The sequence below is a fragment of the Boleophthalmus pectinirostris genome, unplaced genomic scaffold (assembly GCF_026225935.1).
Source record: "Boleophthalmus pectinirostris isolate CB_2022bp ecotype Guang Dong unplaced genomic scaffold, ASM2622593v1 HiC_scaffold_19, whole genome shotgun sequence".
Lineage (NCBI taxonomy): Eukaryota > Metazoa > Chordata > Actinopteri > Gobiiformes > Gobiidae > Boleophthalmus > Boleophthalmus pectinirostris.
The window spans coordinates 15,198,444-15,217,231 of NW_026571140.1; the positions used below are offsets into that span (position 1 = coordinate 15,198,444).

Here is an 18,788-nt window from a genome sequence, read left to right on the forward strand (position 1 = left end):
GTAACCGTTGAACATTTTGCCAATAGAGATCCATGTAGAACACCCCCAGCGTGATGTTACTGCAGAGTATCAATACAACTCCCTCGATAAAGGCTTACAGTGCTCTAATGGACCCGCCAGCTTTTCTTTAGTGATACAAATGAGAAACATTATCAAGCAGTCAACAAGCATGGGCAGTCCCACCTCAACACTAAAGTGACAAGCGGTATACACAATGGCGAAGAGATCTCAGGACCAGGCCAAGTATTACATTCAACACGAGTTAAATTGCATTGAGGCTGTCAAGGCAAGACTATTATGAGACAGAGAAAGAATAATAGGCCCATGAAAATGGAGGTGTGAGAAGACAGAGGCCAGTAAGAATGCAATCGGTGAAAGAAAGAGGAAATAAAGCCATTAAGATGTGTGCGGTGTATTACTTGATGTTATCTTCGCGGATGAGGACCAGAAACAAGGGACGTCCCTGCATCTTCCAGCACTGTTTGATGAACTGTAAAGCATTCTAGGCACACACAGAAATATCAAGTTAAAGGAGGTCGATGATATAACTCTGCATGGCTCGTGCTCATGCCAGATATAGTAGCAGTTAAAATAATAGATGGTGTAGTGTCTGAAGGGTCAATGTGTTAAAGGTCCCATATTATTCCAGATTTACTCTTGTGACCTTTAAGGCATATTATTACCTCCTCATTCACACATGTTTAAGAAATCCTTTATTATTAGTCCGTCTACATCTCCAAAGCTCAAAATGCTCTGTTCCACCTTGTGATGTCATGAAGCGGTAGTTTTCAAGTTGACAATTCCTTTTACATTTTGTCCAGTAGAGATTTGCAATTTCTAAATTTTTGATAAGGATACAAGATTATAGCATAAATCAGAAAATAGTGTAATATGGGCCCTTTAAGCATCTGTTTTCTTCTAGCTTTACTTTGGCCAAACAAATAAACTCTTTCTGCAAAATGATCACATGAATTATTGAGGTAATCTCTTCGTTGGTTTGACAATAAACAACAAATGTACAAAGTTGGGCATAAGCAAAAACAACAGTAAGAAATATTCTGCCATTTAAAAAGTACTGGTGCATAAACCTTCTCATAATACATTAGGCAAACTTTAGAAGAATACTAAACTGCATTAAATAACGGTAATAACTACACCTTAATTACCTTTAATAAAGCATTAACAAAGATTTATTTCCTGATTAGCAAATTGTTTATTAAGAATAATTCAGCCTTAGTAGCTCAGCTCGAATTCCACTTTTGACATAAAAAAAAAAAAACAGCATTGTAGGTAGAGCGGCTACATCCACTTCCCACAAATTAATTCTGCAATGGTGCAATGGTGAATGGTGCAATTCCTACAAATGATTTCTGTTGTTGTGTTCGTGGGCAAGACACTTAAACCACCTCGCCTCCAGTGTCTGCATACACTGGCGTATGAATGTGTGTGTTAATGAGTCTTCCCTTTATGTAAAGTACTTTGAGTGCTGTGAAAGTTTGAAAAGCGCTATATGAATGTCACCTTTTACAATTGAACTTAATGTCCAACCTTAACTCCAAACCTCTTAAAGGGCCCATTTAAACTATTGATCTAAGTTAACATGCCTGGAGTTGTGTTTTGTTTTATTCACGCATATTTAACACACAAATCCAGCATATTTAGGCCAAGTTCTTCTCTCAAACAGAAAACACTCTGTTCCACTTAGCGATGTCATGTGGTAATACAGAAAGTGCTCCACTGTGTTTTTTGTGTTCCCTGGAATAGTCAATCTCTTTTGAACTAAAGGTAAAAGGAAAGGGTTCCCACTCTTTTTCACTGACAAAATTTCAAAACTTTTCTTTGACTTTTTCATGACCTAAAGTGAATTTTTCATGACTTTACGAACAAAACAAAAGGCACATAATTTCGGAAATAATCATAATGACCTAATGATAACTTAACAGAACGCTGTTGCATGAAAGAGATACCAAGATTCCATGACTTTTCCAAAACTTTTAATGAATTTACAAAATTCCATGACTTGTCCAGGGCTGCAAAATGACATTTTAAATTTTCATGACTTTTCCAGGATTTTCATGACTGTGGGAACCCTGAAAGAAGTTGTTAACTTAAAAACTATAATTTCATGACAACACTAAGTGGAACAGGACATTTTGAGCTTTAGAGATATGAACGCTGTAATAATAAAGAATTACTCAAACATGTGTGAATAAAACAAAACACAACTCCAGGCATGTTTGTGATGAGGAAACTACATTCTAACATAGATCAATAGTTTAAATGGGCCCTTTAAGAAGTTTGGAATTAAGGGTGGGTATTTATTTCAATGGTAAAAGACGACATTCATATAGTGCCTGAATGATTCTTAACAAATTATACACAACTGCCTGGAGCTAATTTGAAATGTTATGTGTGTTTTTGAGTTCACGATCCTAATAAAACAAGATTAGTGGAGGAGCACAACACCACAAACACACCCAGAACTTACCTTAATGTCATCAATCAGGAGCATAACATCCTGGGACAAGTAGAAGTCACTCAGATCAAAGACTATTGGGTAGCACACCACCGTCTTGCCCAGGATGCGATAAATCTGAAAGGACAAGCACACGGCAAGACAGAAGCGCATTACAAGAGCGATGGTGGAGAGGTTCACCGATAGCCACGTATGCATTATTATGGGCAGAGTATAAAACAAGCTATCAATTCTGAGCTAGCCGCCGATAGCACAGTATACGGCTTAGGGACACGCATACAGACAAACGGATGATGATGTCCTCTGGCAGTCGGCCATTTTGTTCTCTTAAACGTTGTCCTAGCAGTGGCACGGAAAATTTGACTTGTTGGGGAATGTCTTTAATTAAGGATTATAAACTTTCAGGGTGGCTGCGACCTTCAGTTGGAAGAGAAAAGTCAGGGCTTTGAGGAGTTAGATATTTAAAGTACAAGAAGCAATGGGTAAGCACGCACCGCCAGCTTAGCATATTAACACTGAGCGCAAACTAAATCTTGTACTTATTTACCAGTGAAAATGAGAAAAATAAATACAGAAGTGGAAAGGAGTAGTGTGGCTATAGTTGCATGTATAATTGCAAGTATATTCTGTAAATACTACTTATTTTGTTCAATATATGTATGCAATATATGTTGACTTATTTTTTTTTAATGTTTTTTCATTTAAAGGTGCATTGTGTAACTTTTCTGGTGGAGGGTCCATCAAATGCTTTTCTTCGTAGAGATGTTATTGCTTTGTCTTTGTTTTGCAGTATGGCATTAAATCTTTCTATCTTTACAGATCTGTGGAGAGGCAACCCCACCTCTATCAGAATGCCTGTTTTTCTATGTATTTTTGAGCCATCTGAATGACTGACTGAATAAATGTAAGACAGAGCTTTTTAATGTCATACTGTGGAACATTCCAGGCAGAGCAATAACATATCGATAGAAACAAGCAGGTGACACCTAACCAAAAAGTTACATAGAGGTGTGCAAAAATATCAAAATACTGATATATTGTATCACCTAATGTGATACAGTATACAGATACAGTATCGATATCACAGGCTGCTGTATCAATATATCATTAAGAGTATTTTTACCTCCGCCAAGGAGGTTATGTTTTTGCCGGCGTTTGTCTGTTTGTTTGTTTGTTTGTTAGCAACATAACTCAAAAAGTTATGGACCGATTTTGATGACATTTTCAGGATTTGTTGGAAATGTGAAAAGGAAGAACTGATTTCATTTTGGGGGTGATCCGGAAGAAATCCTGGATTATGGATCACTTTGAAATTTTAGTTAACATTGTGGTAAATGGGGCCAAAAATTTTGTTTCTCAATATCTCGATTAATTATTGACCAAACCCCATGAAATTTGACTCAGGGATGGACAATGGGATCCTCTTTCATATTCCAAAGGCTGATCCGGATCTGATCCAGAAGACAGATTTTATTGCAATTTATATAAAAAATGGGGGTAGTCCTTGGCGGAGGTCTGCTCTCTCTGAGTGCTTTTCTAGTTTGGTATATTTTACTCAATTATTTTGTTACAGTGCAACACTTTTGTTGTTTGTTTAGAGGAAGGAAATTGTTTATGCAGCAAATTTGACATTTTCACTGTTTTGATGATTAAAATGTTTGTGTTTCATATGAACTTTGCACAAGAAGTGGTTTAAACAAAGACTTTTAGTATCACAGCCATGATTTAGCCATAATTTTTACTGAACCATATCAAATCAATTTGAAATATATTGTATCGAATCAAAAGTGCACTGTATTGAAGTATGCATTGTTTCGTGGCCTATGTATCGGGGTATGTATCATATCGGCAACTTTTTAATGATACCCAGCCCTAATGATGAAATTCTATTAGTGTAGTGAACATTCAAACTTTACAAAGAGAGAGGGCCTAGATGGTCTGGCATGGAAACACTACCCGAACCTGGCTATTCTCTACTTCAAAGGTACACTATATAACTTTTGTCTCCACGGAGATATTTGGCTTTATCTGCAATTTTCAGTAGTATGGCAGAAAACGTATCTTGCATTTATTCAGTTTCACAGGTTTTATTGCTAAAGAATACCAACAAAAGGAGGTCCCCAGGGGATCTTAGAAAAAAGGTCCAAACAAGATTATGAGAATTTTAATGTAGGGATAGCATGTTAATTGGTTTTATGTAATGTATTTTAAACAGTTGCTGATATAGCATCTTCATTAAATAGAAAAATAATTATATTTTCCTTAAGACAGTAGCTTATCAGGCAGGAGAATGATGTGGTGGTTGTGAGCTTGTGAATCCACGGATAAAAAAATAGGGGTCACTGGGAGAAAAAGGTTGGGAGATTCTTACTGTGAATGGGCTCTCTATAGAGCTGACCTGTAACCTGGTGGTTTCACTTACTTGTCTCCACAGAAATAAAAAAAAAAAAGGATATAGTCAAACTGTGGAGCATTCCAGACAAGCTACATAGTGCACCTTTGAGTCATTTTGAGGTGTCCTTTCAGTTCGAAATCAATGCCTAACATTACATTTACATTTAACGTCATTCATTTCCGCACATATCCTTTCACAACAAACTGGATTCTCAAAAAAGAATTCCTGTCTGAATGTGAAAAATGTATGCAGGTCTAAAGGTGAACGCATGTCAAGAGTAACCCAGTTGCCCTGCAGCGTGTACACATTACCCAACACAAGTACACAAAGATATATATATATAAGTACATGTATGTTTGTGTGTGGAAATACCTTGCAGGTACCTATGCAGCCCACAGGCCTTTCAGGGCGCCCACTCAGCCCCAGCTTGTTATTGACCGCCAGGAAACGATACGCCTGCAGAAATATGGAGAGAAATCAGATAAACAAGCAGCACCAAGCAACTTTATCTGCATCTGAACACAACACTGTATAGATTAGATTCCTAACCTTTACCAAAAATAAATACTGCACTTTCTCTGGTGGCGTTTTAGTTTTAGATTAAAAATATTCTTTTGATTTGAAAATGTCACGAAGCACAGTTCCATTTCAGAGCGTAATAAAAGCGGAGCCCCGTTATGTGTCTACCCCGCTGAAGTATTTGTGTTGTTGCAGCTCATAAACCGAAATTACCTCCACATGGCAGGACCTCTCCTCATATTAGCCCAGCGTAAACTTATGAGACACAGCCATAATGAAAGGTCCCCATGCTGCCATTGAAGGTGAGCTAAGTAGACCCTCGTGGGCACAGAACCGATGGCAATACTGCGAGTCAAAGTTGCAAAGAGTATAATGAGGACACCACCAACTTAGTCTAAAATAATGACATACACACATGCCCTCATTTTTAGTGTGATTTTTAAAGCAAATATGCAGCAACTTGAATTTGCTTTGAATCTGGATTAGTAGAGTAGACATGGCAACAGGACCACTCTGACCTTATGAAAGTTATGCATTATTTAAAGAACACATATTATGCATTAAAAAAAACCTCTATACTTGAAAACACACTTAACGACACCTCTGTTTCCATTGAGGCATCGGTAACAGAACAAGTTCAGTGATGGCTTAAGGGCTTAAAAACAGCGCAGGTAAAGTTAGGATTTTACCTGTAATACAACAATCCAGGCAAAATGCAAACAGAGCTAAATGCAGCAATTTTTATTTTTTTTTATTTTTTGAGGGTCTCTTTGCCAGATGTGAAAAGAGCAACATGTTGTATAGAAATCTAAATTACTGGGTTTGCTGATTTTATACATCATTACATAGTGAGACAGGTGTTTAGGTGATTACACTGGTAAATAACTTAAATATAATTGTAATTTGTGCTCAAATTGCAATTTCCATTCAGATGCATTTATCTTGCAGCCCAAGTAACAGGTCTAAAAGATGGCTAGCTTCATAGTGAAGGCAATTTTAGCACTGAAATGATGATTGTGGGGACCTTGAGAGACTTATGTAAATCAAATGGAAATGAACAAGTACAATGTAGTGACGTTTCTTTGAATTTCTATAAATGACAAGCTTTCACTTTGATATGCACACACTAAGGGCAGCTTGTATTCATCTCAAAGTACATCTTTGCATGGTGTGTGGAATGCTAACCACTGAAGCATAACTTTAAATAATTTACCTTAATTATTTGAAAGAGATGCACTATATATGAACTGTGAAACTAGCAAAAGTTTGACAATTTTATCTTATTATGCAGCCAAGGCATAGCGTTTTGAAGTCGGAACTGTTTGAAGGACTCCAATGTGAAGGTGAAACACAAGTCAAGTTTAATCTTGTGCAGAAAGCAGAGTTTATTAGCTGAAAACCGTTAGCATCAGCACAGCAGCACAGCACATAGGGAGACGTGACATCCAATGGGGTTGACTGAAGATACAGAGGCAGACTAAGGTCACGTTTGCAGATTAATTGCAAAGTGAAATTCTGCACTTTTTAGCTATTCAGCAAATGTATAAGTAATTCAGATTTCTCAAAACTGTGATCATAATTCAAGAGAAGCCTTGACAGAAATACATCTAGAAAGTGTATTCATGGGAGTTGAAGTTGCCTCAGTACCACTCGCTTTAGCTTTTTTTTTTTTTTTTTAAGAGTTTAATGATCAATGTCTAGACAGTTACACCGTATAGCTGGATCAGTCAACAGTGAAACCAATACTGATTTATAAAAATGATCTCAAACATTTACAAATATGTATGTTATTGAAAGTGTGTTAATAATATAATTTAACTCAATAAGTATTCATTAAAGGGCCAAAATTAAGATATTTTCTGAATGTTGTTTCCTCATCAAAAACATACCAGGAATTTTGTTTTGTTTCATTCACAATGTTTAACACACAAAACTGGAAGATTTAGGCTGAGTTCTTCTCTCAAACAGAAAACAGTCCACCTTGTGATGTCATGTGACAATACAGAAAGTGCTCCACAGTGTTTTTAAACTGCTTACACATTCAATAGAATCATTTGGATAATTTCAGCTCTGCCAAGCTCTACAGAACTAAAAGAAAACAGTAGCAGTTAACTTGAAAACTATCACTTCATGGAATCTTATAGTTGAACGAGACTAATAACAAAGGATTATTCAAACATGTGAAAGAAACAAAAGCCAACTCTGGGTGTGTCTTGATAAGAATGACATTGTAACATACTGTAGGTTAAAGCGCATAAGAATCCATTTTGTGTACTATAGAATATTTAAATACTAGTTCAGTAATTCAATTTGGTGCATTTAGGAGGTCAGACTGTGCTGCCACAAGTGCATTAAAGCTTTGAACATACTGACTGAAAAATGCTTTTTATTGATGTTATGGTAGTACAGGATTTCACAAATTGCAGTAAAAAGTACATAGTAAAATAGTAAATAGTCATTTGGGCTAATTTATCGCATTTGGAGCTTGCCCATAGTTCAGAAATGCATGATTTAGCTGCTCAATTTAGAATAATGGCTTTTTAATGATATTCATTGAAGCTAGCTACTATAAGCTGTAGGCCATTTCAGGTGAATATCTAATCATGTTTAAAAAGCCCACATTAGTTTCTGATCTGTTGTTTCCTCATCAAAAACATACCTGGAGTTTTATTTTGTTTCATTCAGCATGTTTAACACGCAAACGTTGCACATTAAGGCTGAGTTCTTCTCTCAAACATGTGGTAATGCTGCAGGAAATGCTGCATTGTGTTTTAAAACTCTGTATATCGTCATTAGAATCATTTGGATCATTTCAGTCCTGGAATTAACACTCTACTGCATTAGACAGACTAATATTAAAGGATTACTCAAACATGTGTGAATAAAACAAAATCCAACTCCAGGTATGCTTTTGATAAAGTAACATTATAACATAGTTTAAAGCTCACAAAAGTAAATTTTGTGTAATATAGGACCTTTAATGGTGATAAAATGCTAGTACTATACAACAAACTCTAGCTATTTGGTGTGAAGATCATTGCACTCAAACAGAAAACCAATACATAGAGGGACAGCTAAATTAGAAATGATTGCTCAAAGTGCTAGTATCCAATTTGGATTTTATTAACCCAAATGACAGAAAAGGTTAGAGCCCCAGTGTTCTACAAAGCCTTTCAAAATGGCACCTGGCCCAATACACAGCTGTAGTTGAACTGAAGATAAAAGCCTTCTAGCGTGGCACCCCCTGCTGTCAGACACACCTGTTTCAAGGAAGCAAAAAGGAACCAAGATGGACATTGATTTCTGTACGCTTTGAGCACACTGCTGTAATACATAAATATGTCTCTAATGGACACTAGGATTGTCAAATCAGATAATAATCAATGCATCGGTTTTAGGTTCCTTTGGTTTTAGAATGATGAACGATCTGTTGCCATAGTAATAAACAACAAACAAAATAGAGTAAAAAGTTGTGTTGCTTATAATAGGAAGTTGAAAACCATGCATTATTTGGAGGACTTTCCAAATCTAAAAATATTTTCTTTAAAATTTGGTAAGTGCTATGGCAATGGTCTTAATTTCCCATCTTTTCAATACCCATGGAATAGCTACTGAATGTTTGAGCAAGTATCGATACTAAAAATACTGTATTTTCCGGACTATAAGTCGCTCCGGGATATAAGTAGCACCAGCCAAAAAATGCGTAATGAAGAAGAAGAAAAAAGATATATATAAGTTGCACCGGACTATAAGTCGCACTTTTTGGGGGAAATGTATTTTATAAAATCAGAGACCAGGAACCGACTTTTCATCTTGAAAGGCAAGTTATAGTAATAACAATAGGCTATTAACGTAACATATTAACAATTATTAATATAACTAGAGCATAAGCAAAAAAACAGAACAAGTTTACCAAACTCTTGATCTCACTCCAAATCACTAAATCCATTGAATTCTTCATCCTCGGTGTCACTTCTGAGCAACTCCGCAACCTCCAGAGGTCACCTGAGCGTCACGTTCAGCATAGCTGTCATCAGACTCAGCATCAGTTCCAATTAAAATTATTCCGGCTGTTCTGAATCCCAACAGGATGGTTTCAGTTGTCACTGAAGTCCAGGCTTTGTCGATCCACCCAGTGACTTCCAGGAAAATTGCATGGCCACCCTTCAAGTTCCCGTGAAGCTGTGTTCTTCATCCCCGCTTTCCGCCAGTCCCTCACAAGTTTTCTCGCTCACTCCAAACTTTCTTTCTGCTACTCGACTATTTTCGGCTGCATATTTCACTACTTGCATCAGGACAGCGGCTTATTCTTGCACAGTAACGTGCAAAGCGACAGTGATACAGGAGTAATAGGAGTAGCAGATACTGACACACAAGCCTAGAGCGCCCTCTCGCGGCTGTCAGTGTGAACATTTTAATATATAATTTGCACAGTTGAGTATAAGTCGCAGGACCACCCAAACAAGGAAAAATGTGTGATTTATAGTCTGGAAAATATGGTAATAACTTAAACAGGACAAAATTGGACTTTTCCTCAAGAGCTTTATCAGAACTAGTATAAGACCACAAGGTAACATAAAGAAAATACTATCATTTAATGTGTAACGTCCATTTTTATTTTATTTTTTTAATATATATAGTGTTTTTAAAATTATTATTGGGGCACTGAAATCAGTATTGATACTTTGCAGATGTCATCAAAATAGCCTTTAATCTGAGCTTTATTTAACACCTAAACGGGACCATGAACACTTGTATTGAACAAAGGCTCCTAAAAATGTGCTGTTTAAATCCATTTTGTATTTTTTCTTGGGTTTTCAGACCCATCTTAAACATTTTTTGACAGTGTTTTCTAATGTATGCATTGTGTCACCATGGTAACTGCTGCACATTCCTTTTTTATAATTTTTTTTATATTTTATTTGCAAACTACATATATTACAACAAAAAGGAACCAAACAACATACAAGATACAAGACAGGCATTATAATAAAAAAATTCATACAAATAGGGACAAAGGTGATGGGGTTGGTGACCTTATATGTGTGTGTCTGTGTGTGTGCATATGCGTGCGTGTGTGTACGTGTGTGAATATGCGTGTGTGTGTGTGTGTGTGTGTGTGCATATGCATATGTGTGTGCGTGTGTGCGCTTATGTGTGTGTGCACGGGGGGGTGGGGGGTGCGGGGGATAGACAGGCTATGCAGACAATTTACTGTTAACCTGTATTATTACCATTTAATTTGAGTATGGAAAATTAGTTAAGTGTGTGTTGGAGTTTTTGCTGAACATTCCACCATAAATACACATAGAACACCCCCTGCGAAAATTCACTGCAAAGTATTAATTAAGTATCAGGCCTATTCCTTAGTACTGAAATCGAGATTGAAATTCATCGTGGCAAAGCTCATGGGCACTGAATTTCTATCAATGAATTTCTATTTTCCAAGTCCCAGTAAGTGAGAAAGCTGATTTTACCAGAGCAAAATATATGAATTCTAAATCTTAATCCATAATTCATTCCAATGTGCCCTGTCACAGCACAACACAGGTACATCTCAAGAATCTTTGTTCAAAATCTACCCATCTTTCTCTGTACTCAAATGCCATATGCAATACCCATATTTGACCAAAAGGTGGTGCTCTGCTACTCCTGTGATACTCATCGCACTAAGAGAAGAGGATGAGCTCCACACATAAAGCATTTCAAAGTAATTAGAACACAAGAATACCAATTGCAAGCAAATAAATGTAGATTGGGGGATTAGGCACAGTCCATTTCTCCAGCCTATAAGAGCACGACAGGGGACCCAAAGGTGCAAAGGAGGAGTGACACTGGAGGAGAGAGGCACCCAATACCTCTTGTGTGCAGAATACCAATGAGGAGGGACAACAGGAAACCAGACTATCAAAGCGTGTATTATATTTGCTGCACTGGCCAAATGGAGCAAATGATAAAAGTTCTATTTCACAAGCTGTATGGTTGGAGATGTACAAATCTACTGAGGGGATTTTTCTTCAATGATCCAGGTTTCGACATGCAGTTTATAGCTGAAAAGTTACAGCTTGCGATGCTATAAAATGGAGTGGTGGGGATCAGGGAAGCAACAAAAAGTTAACAGTTAAGTGCTGTCATCTGGAGAGCTACACTTCAGAGACTATAGGTAAATCTTGTTCCTGCAATGGTATTTTACTAAATCACTGGCAATTTTTAGGTGGGTTTAGACAAATTATGTTCGTATCCAAGTTTTAAGTTGCAATATGTATGCTTTTGATGGAGTCTGCACCATCTGCTAGTTGCCAAAGACATGCGTACATTCAACTTATCTACTGTATCTCCATGGAAACAACTAAGTGACATGACCAAGTTACAGGTTAGATCTGGGATGAGGTGAATACACTTGCTATATGCATGTATGTTGCTATAGAGATGTTTAATGTCATAATGTGGAAAATTCCAAGCAATTTAACATCTCCATGGAGACAGTAGATGACAATGTCCATCAAAAAAGTTACAAAGTGTAGCTTTAAAGTAATAGTTTTAAGTGATAGTGTGAATATTTTGAAGGAATACAAAGTTGTAAAAAATTGAAAAGTACAACACAATAGTTTTATTAAAACTCAATCTCTAGAAAAACTCTTAATTTCTGAAATGTATATGCAAAAATAAAACACCCAATCTAATCTAACATAATCACCTAATTTTGGCATTCGATATCAATTGTTTTTACTTATCACATTTTTTAGTAAAGTACCATAATATTTAAATATTTAGTACTGTTAGTAGTTGACTGTAATTGGGTTGTACAAAATCATCCATCATTATGTACAAACCAAACTATGTACAGTACAAGGTAAAGCATGTGTTTTATTAACTTTTATTAAACAGCAAGACACCACAGACAAAATATCGTCTGAAAATTAAAACTGATCTTTAAAACTGATGCTATATTCTTAACACAGAGTTCTTATCCATTAAACTTTATTAAGCCTAAGGTACTTAATATGGCCCTATTAGGACTCCCATTCACACTAATTAAACTAGATTGTGGTGGTGAGATATAGCTGTTCTGAACCAATTTAGTATTTAAATAAGAAAAGCTGAGTTAAGTGCCAAGGATAAGGGAATGATGCTAATACAAAAGGGGTGCATGCAAATAGTCTCCAGGGGCAATGAATTAATAAGCAACAACAGATTAGATCATGTTTTCATCTGTCACTCCTGAAAACGAACTAAACTAAATATGCTAATCTTTTATTCAGTCATACATTTTTATACGGTTGGTGTACACAAAGAGACATCCTTAAAGGTCCTATATTACACAAAGTGAAAGAAAAGAAAGAAAAAAAAAAAGAAAGAAAGATTTCAATGCAGGCAAGAAGTCAAAAATATTATAAGAATTATGAAGACAAGATTCTCGAAGACAGAATATCAAACTAGAGATAGGGCTAAGATTTTGTTTTGGGAGACCTGCTGCAAAAAGAGTACACATAAAGCTCTCTTCTGAAGGTTTGTGGTCAAAAAGAACTGTAGGGGACTTTTTTGTAATTTAAAATGACGTAATCTGGAAAAAAATATTCAAAATCTGTCGACATATCAGCCCAAAAATATCAACAGAACTAATCTGCCATAGGTTGCTCTAGAGATCAAGGGCTTCCAAACTGTAGCTCTCCACCCCCTTCCAAGTTGCTCACCCAGGGATTTCTGAAGTACACATATTGTGCAGAATGACTCAAATCTGATGAACCATTGTAAATGTACTATATGGTGCCTAAGTTTGTGTATTAATAAATGAATAAGGGTTTATGTTTTATAGGTATCTACTGTTCCTCATCAAGGGCGTTCCGGTGCTCAATTTCTTGTGACCACTAAAATTAGTAGCTTTTTGGCATTTATTTTTTGTAAAGGTAGCTCACGGGAAGAAAAAGGTTGGACCCCGATGCTCTAGATTCTAACCAATTGGTATCAGCCATGAAAAAACCCATATCAGTCGATCTTAATACCAAACATCCACATTATCCAGATTTGGTAACAGGGCAGCCATCTGATGGAGAGGTGAAAGGGCAGCCATTTTGGGACACAACAAGCAATGATTTCTAAAAATTGGGTTTGCTTTGGCCAGCACCGTTGAGAACAGCGCAAAATGTAATTGCCACCACCCATTTGTCGGCAGCTGTCGACAACAAAATCAAACTAGTGCGTGGGAGGGGGGGTGTGCTGGCAAAGGTAAACGAACGCACCCCTCAAGCACCAGAGACGCTGGTGGCTCTGAGATAAACTGATTCTGTAGAGGGAAGCCATGTCTGTCTGAACTGTAGATTTAATATTCTGCTCGGCATCCTCGCACTGACTCAAAAGGGGAGAGGATGCTGCGATGGAGAGAGAGAGAGAGAGAGAGAGAGAGAGAGAGAGACAGAGAGAGAGAGAGAGAGAGAGACTGAGAGAGAGAGAGAGAGAGAGAGAGAGAGAGAGAGAGAGAGAGAGAGAGAGAGAGAGAGAGAGAGAGAGAGAGAGAGAGAGAGAGAGAGAGAGAGAGAGAGACTGAGAGAGAGAGAGAGAGAGAGACTGAGAGAGAGAGAGAGAGAGAGAGAGAGAGAGAGAGAGAGACTGAGAGAGAGAGAGAGAGAGAGAGAGAGAGAGACTGAGAGAGAGAGAGAGAGAGAGAGAGAGAGAGAGAGAGAGAGAGAGAGAGAGAGAGAGAGAGAGAGAGAGAGAGAGAGAGAGAGTAGCAGGAATGGCAGTTCAAAGGTAGACGGTGAACTTGGGGGAGCAACACAACAGGGAAGGGGGCAGGATGCAGGCCTGCGGAGGTGGAAGTATACTAGTAGTACACAACTTTGGTATAACATTATGGTCACTGACAGGTGAAGTGGAAAACTGATGTCTTCATCGAGGTTCAGAGTGAGGGGGTGGGACATTGGCAGATTTGAAATGGGATGGTATTTATGGTGTATTGAGTATAACATTTTCATAAATATCCAAATGGAGTACCTGCAAATGTTGAAGCAAATAATTTTTCACTTCAAATAGTCCATTATCTGGTCAAATTTATTCCACAGCACCAAATAATAAGTGTACCAATAATAATTCCATGACCAGTATCACTAAAACATATCTCTTATAAAAAAACTGCCTTGCATAAATGTAGCGGCACATTTTGTTTTGTATATAAAAAAAGTGCATGGATGTTTGTGACTGGAGTGGGTCTAGTGTTACTAAATGGATTCACTGGATATTTTTTGTACTTTTTTTTGTTTCTTTGTGTTAACCTGTTTAGAGACAGCCAGAGGTAATAAGAAATTTAGCTATAAACTTGCAAAAAGCATATTTCCACATTTGTATAGAAAAGTGTTTTTATGTGCATTGTCCTCAATAACTAAACAAAATAAACTAGGAAAGCTAGAAGCTTAGCCATATGAGAACATACACAATTACCATGTTGCAGTGGCGATTCTATGATTTTTCTGAAAAAGGGGCCATTAAGGAGCCACATGTTACATTCAGGGGTCAAGTACAGGGTACATCCAAACACACAAATGATTAATTCAAATACGGCACAAATATAAGCATAGACAGTAAAAAAAAAAAGCTCTCTACAGGTCTGTTTCTACTCCTATTACGTTGTATTGATGCAATAAGTCTACTGCCGCCAAGAGTTTGGGGGTAGATTTGCATCAGTGATCATTGAAATCTCCAGTTGTTCTTCATGTCAGTTGATTGACAGAAGAGGGGCACTTCAGGGGCCAATCAGATTAGAGGTGGGGCCAGGGACCCGGTGACCCCTCCCCTAGAACCGCTTGACTGATTGGTTGAATATCATATATAATCTAGTTTTAAGGAATGTTTGTAAATGTTTTATGACTACACCACCAGCTCAAAGCATCTCAAAAATTGCAGCTCTTGCTGGGTGCTGTCTCTAAAGTGTTCAGTATCTATCTTAAGGGTGCAAAGGTGAAAGGGTGGGAAATTAAAGGTTCACTCTGTAACTTTTCTGGTGGAAGGTCTGCCACCTGTTTGTCTCTGGGGTAATGATATTGCTTTGCTTGGAATGTTTCATGGAATAGAATTAAATTTATCTATTTCCTCGGCTACAAGATAGTGGGGCCAGGAGGTCAAGTCAGTTCTGTGAAGAGGTGAAAACGTTTTTCAAGGTAATTTTGAGCAATAAAAACACCTACAGCTGAATGAATGCAAGATAGATCATTTTAATACTCTGGAATATTGCAGGAACAAAACAATAATATCTTAATAGAGACAAGCAGGTGGCGAACCCTCTACCAAAAAAGTTACATAGTGCACCTGACCTCTGTCTGTTGTGTATGGTCCGAATGACATGCTCTGCCTGTCTGCTCTCCCTCGCGATTTCGTTCAAAAATAGAAAAAGCCCAAAGGGATGGTGCCATAAAAGATAGTATTTGTTTGGATGGAGCTGAGAGGAGAATACACATTAAAGACGTGATTTATGGAGGCTTTACGGATGTAGGACAGGACCCGGGCTTGAGTGATGGATGCTGCCCAAGGGAGACACAAGACTTCAAATAACCCATTCAGATGAGGGACACCAATGATAGATACGGTGACAGAAAACACATAAAAAAACAGAAGCTTCAAACAGCCTTGTAGTTGGACGTGTATCACAGGAACGTATCACTGCAGCATTAGCAAGTCTGAAGTTTTTGCCCACTGACTTGATGCTCCCAGCTGTCGATACTGTTGTGTCCTTGGGCAAAACATTTAAACTTGTATATGTCATCCATGCATGCTTGAGCAACCTTGCGATCTCTCCTGGACGCTGTTTGACCCTCCTTACAGTATGAGTCATGCCTCTTGTACAACGCTCAGTCCACAAGCCTACGTAACTCATGCTCCAGTACGGCCAGTATTTTCATTAGTACTGAGATACTGCTCTGAAGGGGGAATGGCTTAGTGAGAGGAGCAAGAGCAGTAGATAAAGCGTGTCAAAAACAAAGCTGAAACTCTACTAAACAAAAGGTAAAAAGTAGCTGTTAATGTGAAAACTACCACTTCACGACATCATTTATCTCTAGTCATTTACATTTTGACTGACAACTATTCTCAAACTTCAGTAAACCATGCTTGTGTAATATTCATTTCAGCACATTTGCCGCTCATTTTTTAAAACCGATCAAAACATGGCCTTGCTGTTTTGTTGACTCCACCTTAGACCATTATTCATTGGCGTGAGATGAAATGCTCTGTCTCTGTAAGTACACTTTAAACAGGCAGAGATTTGAGCTGAGTGCAGGTTAATAGAACATGGAACCGCTTTAAAGAGAAAGACAAAGAGGCTGAGGTGTACTCTGCGGGGAGTAAATAACATTTGGGCCTGTTTATTTCACTAAGAATCCATCATATGCTTTCTTCGGCACAATATTGGCTGAAACTGGGCTATTATCCAATTCACTGTGCTTTTAGTATTTTTATAATGCTTGTAAAAATCTTGCAGCTTGTTTTTATTTCTAAATACTTTAACCACCACAATGAAGGATATTCAAAAACAACAAATCTGTTCTGACAATTTATCATCTTAAACGGTGCAGAAAGTAACTTTTCAGATAGAGGGTCCCCTACCTCATTGTTTCCCAAAGACTCGGTCGTGACCCTCAGGTGGGTCGCAAGAGATTTTTTTTTGGTTCACCTTGACACGATCTGTATGTAGGTCTGCAATACACAGTTCTGACACATGAGAGCGAGTGAATATCCTGTCCTCAGTAGGGCCAGTGTTTCTATACTTATTCCTTTCACTACAACATACATGTATGAATTGGAATTTTCTGTGCTCACAAAAATGAAGACAAAACACAGAAACAGACTGAATGCTGCGCCTAATGTGGATGTTATGCTCTTCTCCTGCACCCTTATAAAAAAATGTAGATAGGCCCACCTGTCTCATTAGAGATGTTGAAATGTTGACATGTTTTGTATAATTTCTAATGTTTTTTGAATTATTTTATTGACTATATTGTTCCAATATTGCTGGTTTAATTAAATGTTGAAAAGAAAAATAAATGGGCTACATGTAATGTCCAAATAGGTGACTTCTGGATCCTTTAATTGCCGGTCCAATTACTGTTTTACACTATTTAAAACTTGAGTAATACTAATTGTTGAGCGAGACACGATCGCTCAGTCAACAATAAAATATCCCCTTTAATGTTCAGTAATGGTCAAATCCAGCTTTATTTTCTGATTTATGAATAACGTCTATTGACTTGGGTTGTGAAGGTTTGTGACTTTTAAAAGATGGGTCCCCAGAAAAAAAGTTTGGGAAACACTGCACTACCTGTTTGTCTCCGTGGAGATGTTGTGGCTTTACCTGGCATGTTTCATGGTATAGATTTAAAGTTATCATTTCAATTCAATTTCATGTGCTTTCATTACATTACATTATGCTTTTATTGCTCAAAAATACCTCAAAAAACATACATTCTTACCTCTCCACAGATCTGACCCATAATTTGGCCAAGAGGTACCTTCTTTTATTCATCCATGGAGGTAGGCAACAAGTTTAATCCCATACTGTTGAGTATTCTAGGCAAAGCAGTATAGCATCAGGAACCAGACAAGCAGGTGAACTAAAGGGTAAAAGGTAGCTGTTATCTCGAAAACTACTGCTTCATGACATCACAAAGTGGAACAGAACATTTTGAGGTTTGAAAATGTAAACATGTATGAATGAAACAAAACACAACTCCTGATATGTTTTTGATGAGGCAACAACATCACAACTCGGCTTAAAGTTGAAAGAGTCCATTTTGTATAATACAGGACCCTTTAAAAGTAACAAATCCATGCATAAACCAATTCCAGGTCTACACAGTAATAGAGGATCTTCTATTTCCCAGAGTAACATCGTGACAGGGCCTGCCGATTATCCTGATCAATCACACCCGACAATCAGCTATTAGCTAATCAATCTCCACAAACAAACTGAGGAGCAGCTCTAAGTGATGGGACAGTAATGAGGGACATCTTAAAAGCAGGAAGCAGGGAGACAAGGAGACCCCAAGAGACAAGGATATTGATACTTAAGCACTGAAAGGAAGATTGATCTGAAGAGGAGGGTCGCCATCAATAACCCATCACATTTCCCTCCCGATAAGATGTTCCAGGTATTATATAGTTCAATGATGAATGGTGCTTTGTGAGATTGGAGTGACTGGGAAAAAGTTTAAACAGGAAATAGCAAGAAGTGATTTAGTGATTTTTTTTTTTTGAAACAATGCCTCACCTTGACCAGTTCCTTCTGGGGCCAGATCTGTATGGGCTCCACCTGTTGCGGCGTCTGGGTCTGGATGCCGTAAGTGTTCAGAAATACCTGCAGTCTGCAAAAACACACATAAAAAAACATGTTTAAAGGGCCTAGATTACATTATT

At 37.6% G+C, this 18,788-nt stretch overlaps 1 protein-coding gene across 3 annotated transcripts in view; it reads right to left on the reverse strand.

Annotated features, from left to right (window-relative positions):
- Nucleotides 1-18,788, reverse strand: part of phkb (phosphorylase kinase, beta) — a 152,321-nt gene that overhangs the window by 21,641 nt on the left and 111,892 nt on the right. For all 3 annotated transcript variants that reach the window (XM_020941414.2, XM_055154295.1, XM_020941413.2), the window contains 4 exons: nucleotides 18,643-18,736; nucleotides 5,244-5,327; nucleotides 2,489-2,593; nucleotides 420-502 (listed from right to left, as the gene is read on the reverse strand). In XM_020941414.2, the coding sequence (XP_020797073.1) occupies nucleotides 420-502; nucleotides 2,489-2,593; nucleotides 5,244-5,327; nucleotides 18,643-18,736 (366 nt within the window). The remainder of the gene's footprint in view (nucleotides 1-419; nucleotides 503-2,488; nucleotides 2,594-5,243; nucleotides 5,328-18,642; nucleotides 18,737-18,788) is intronic.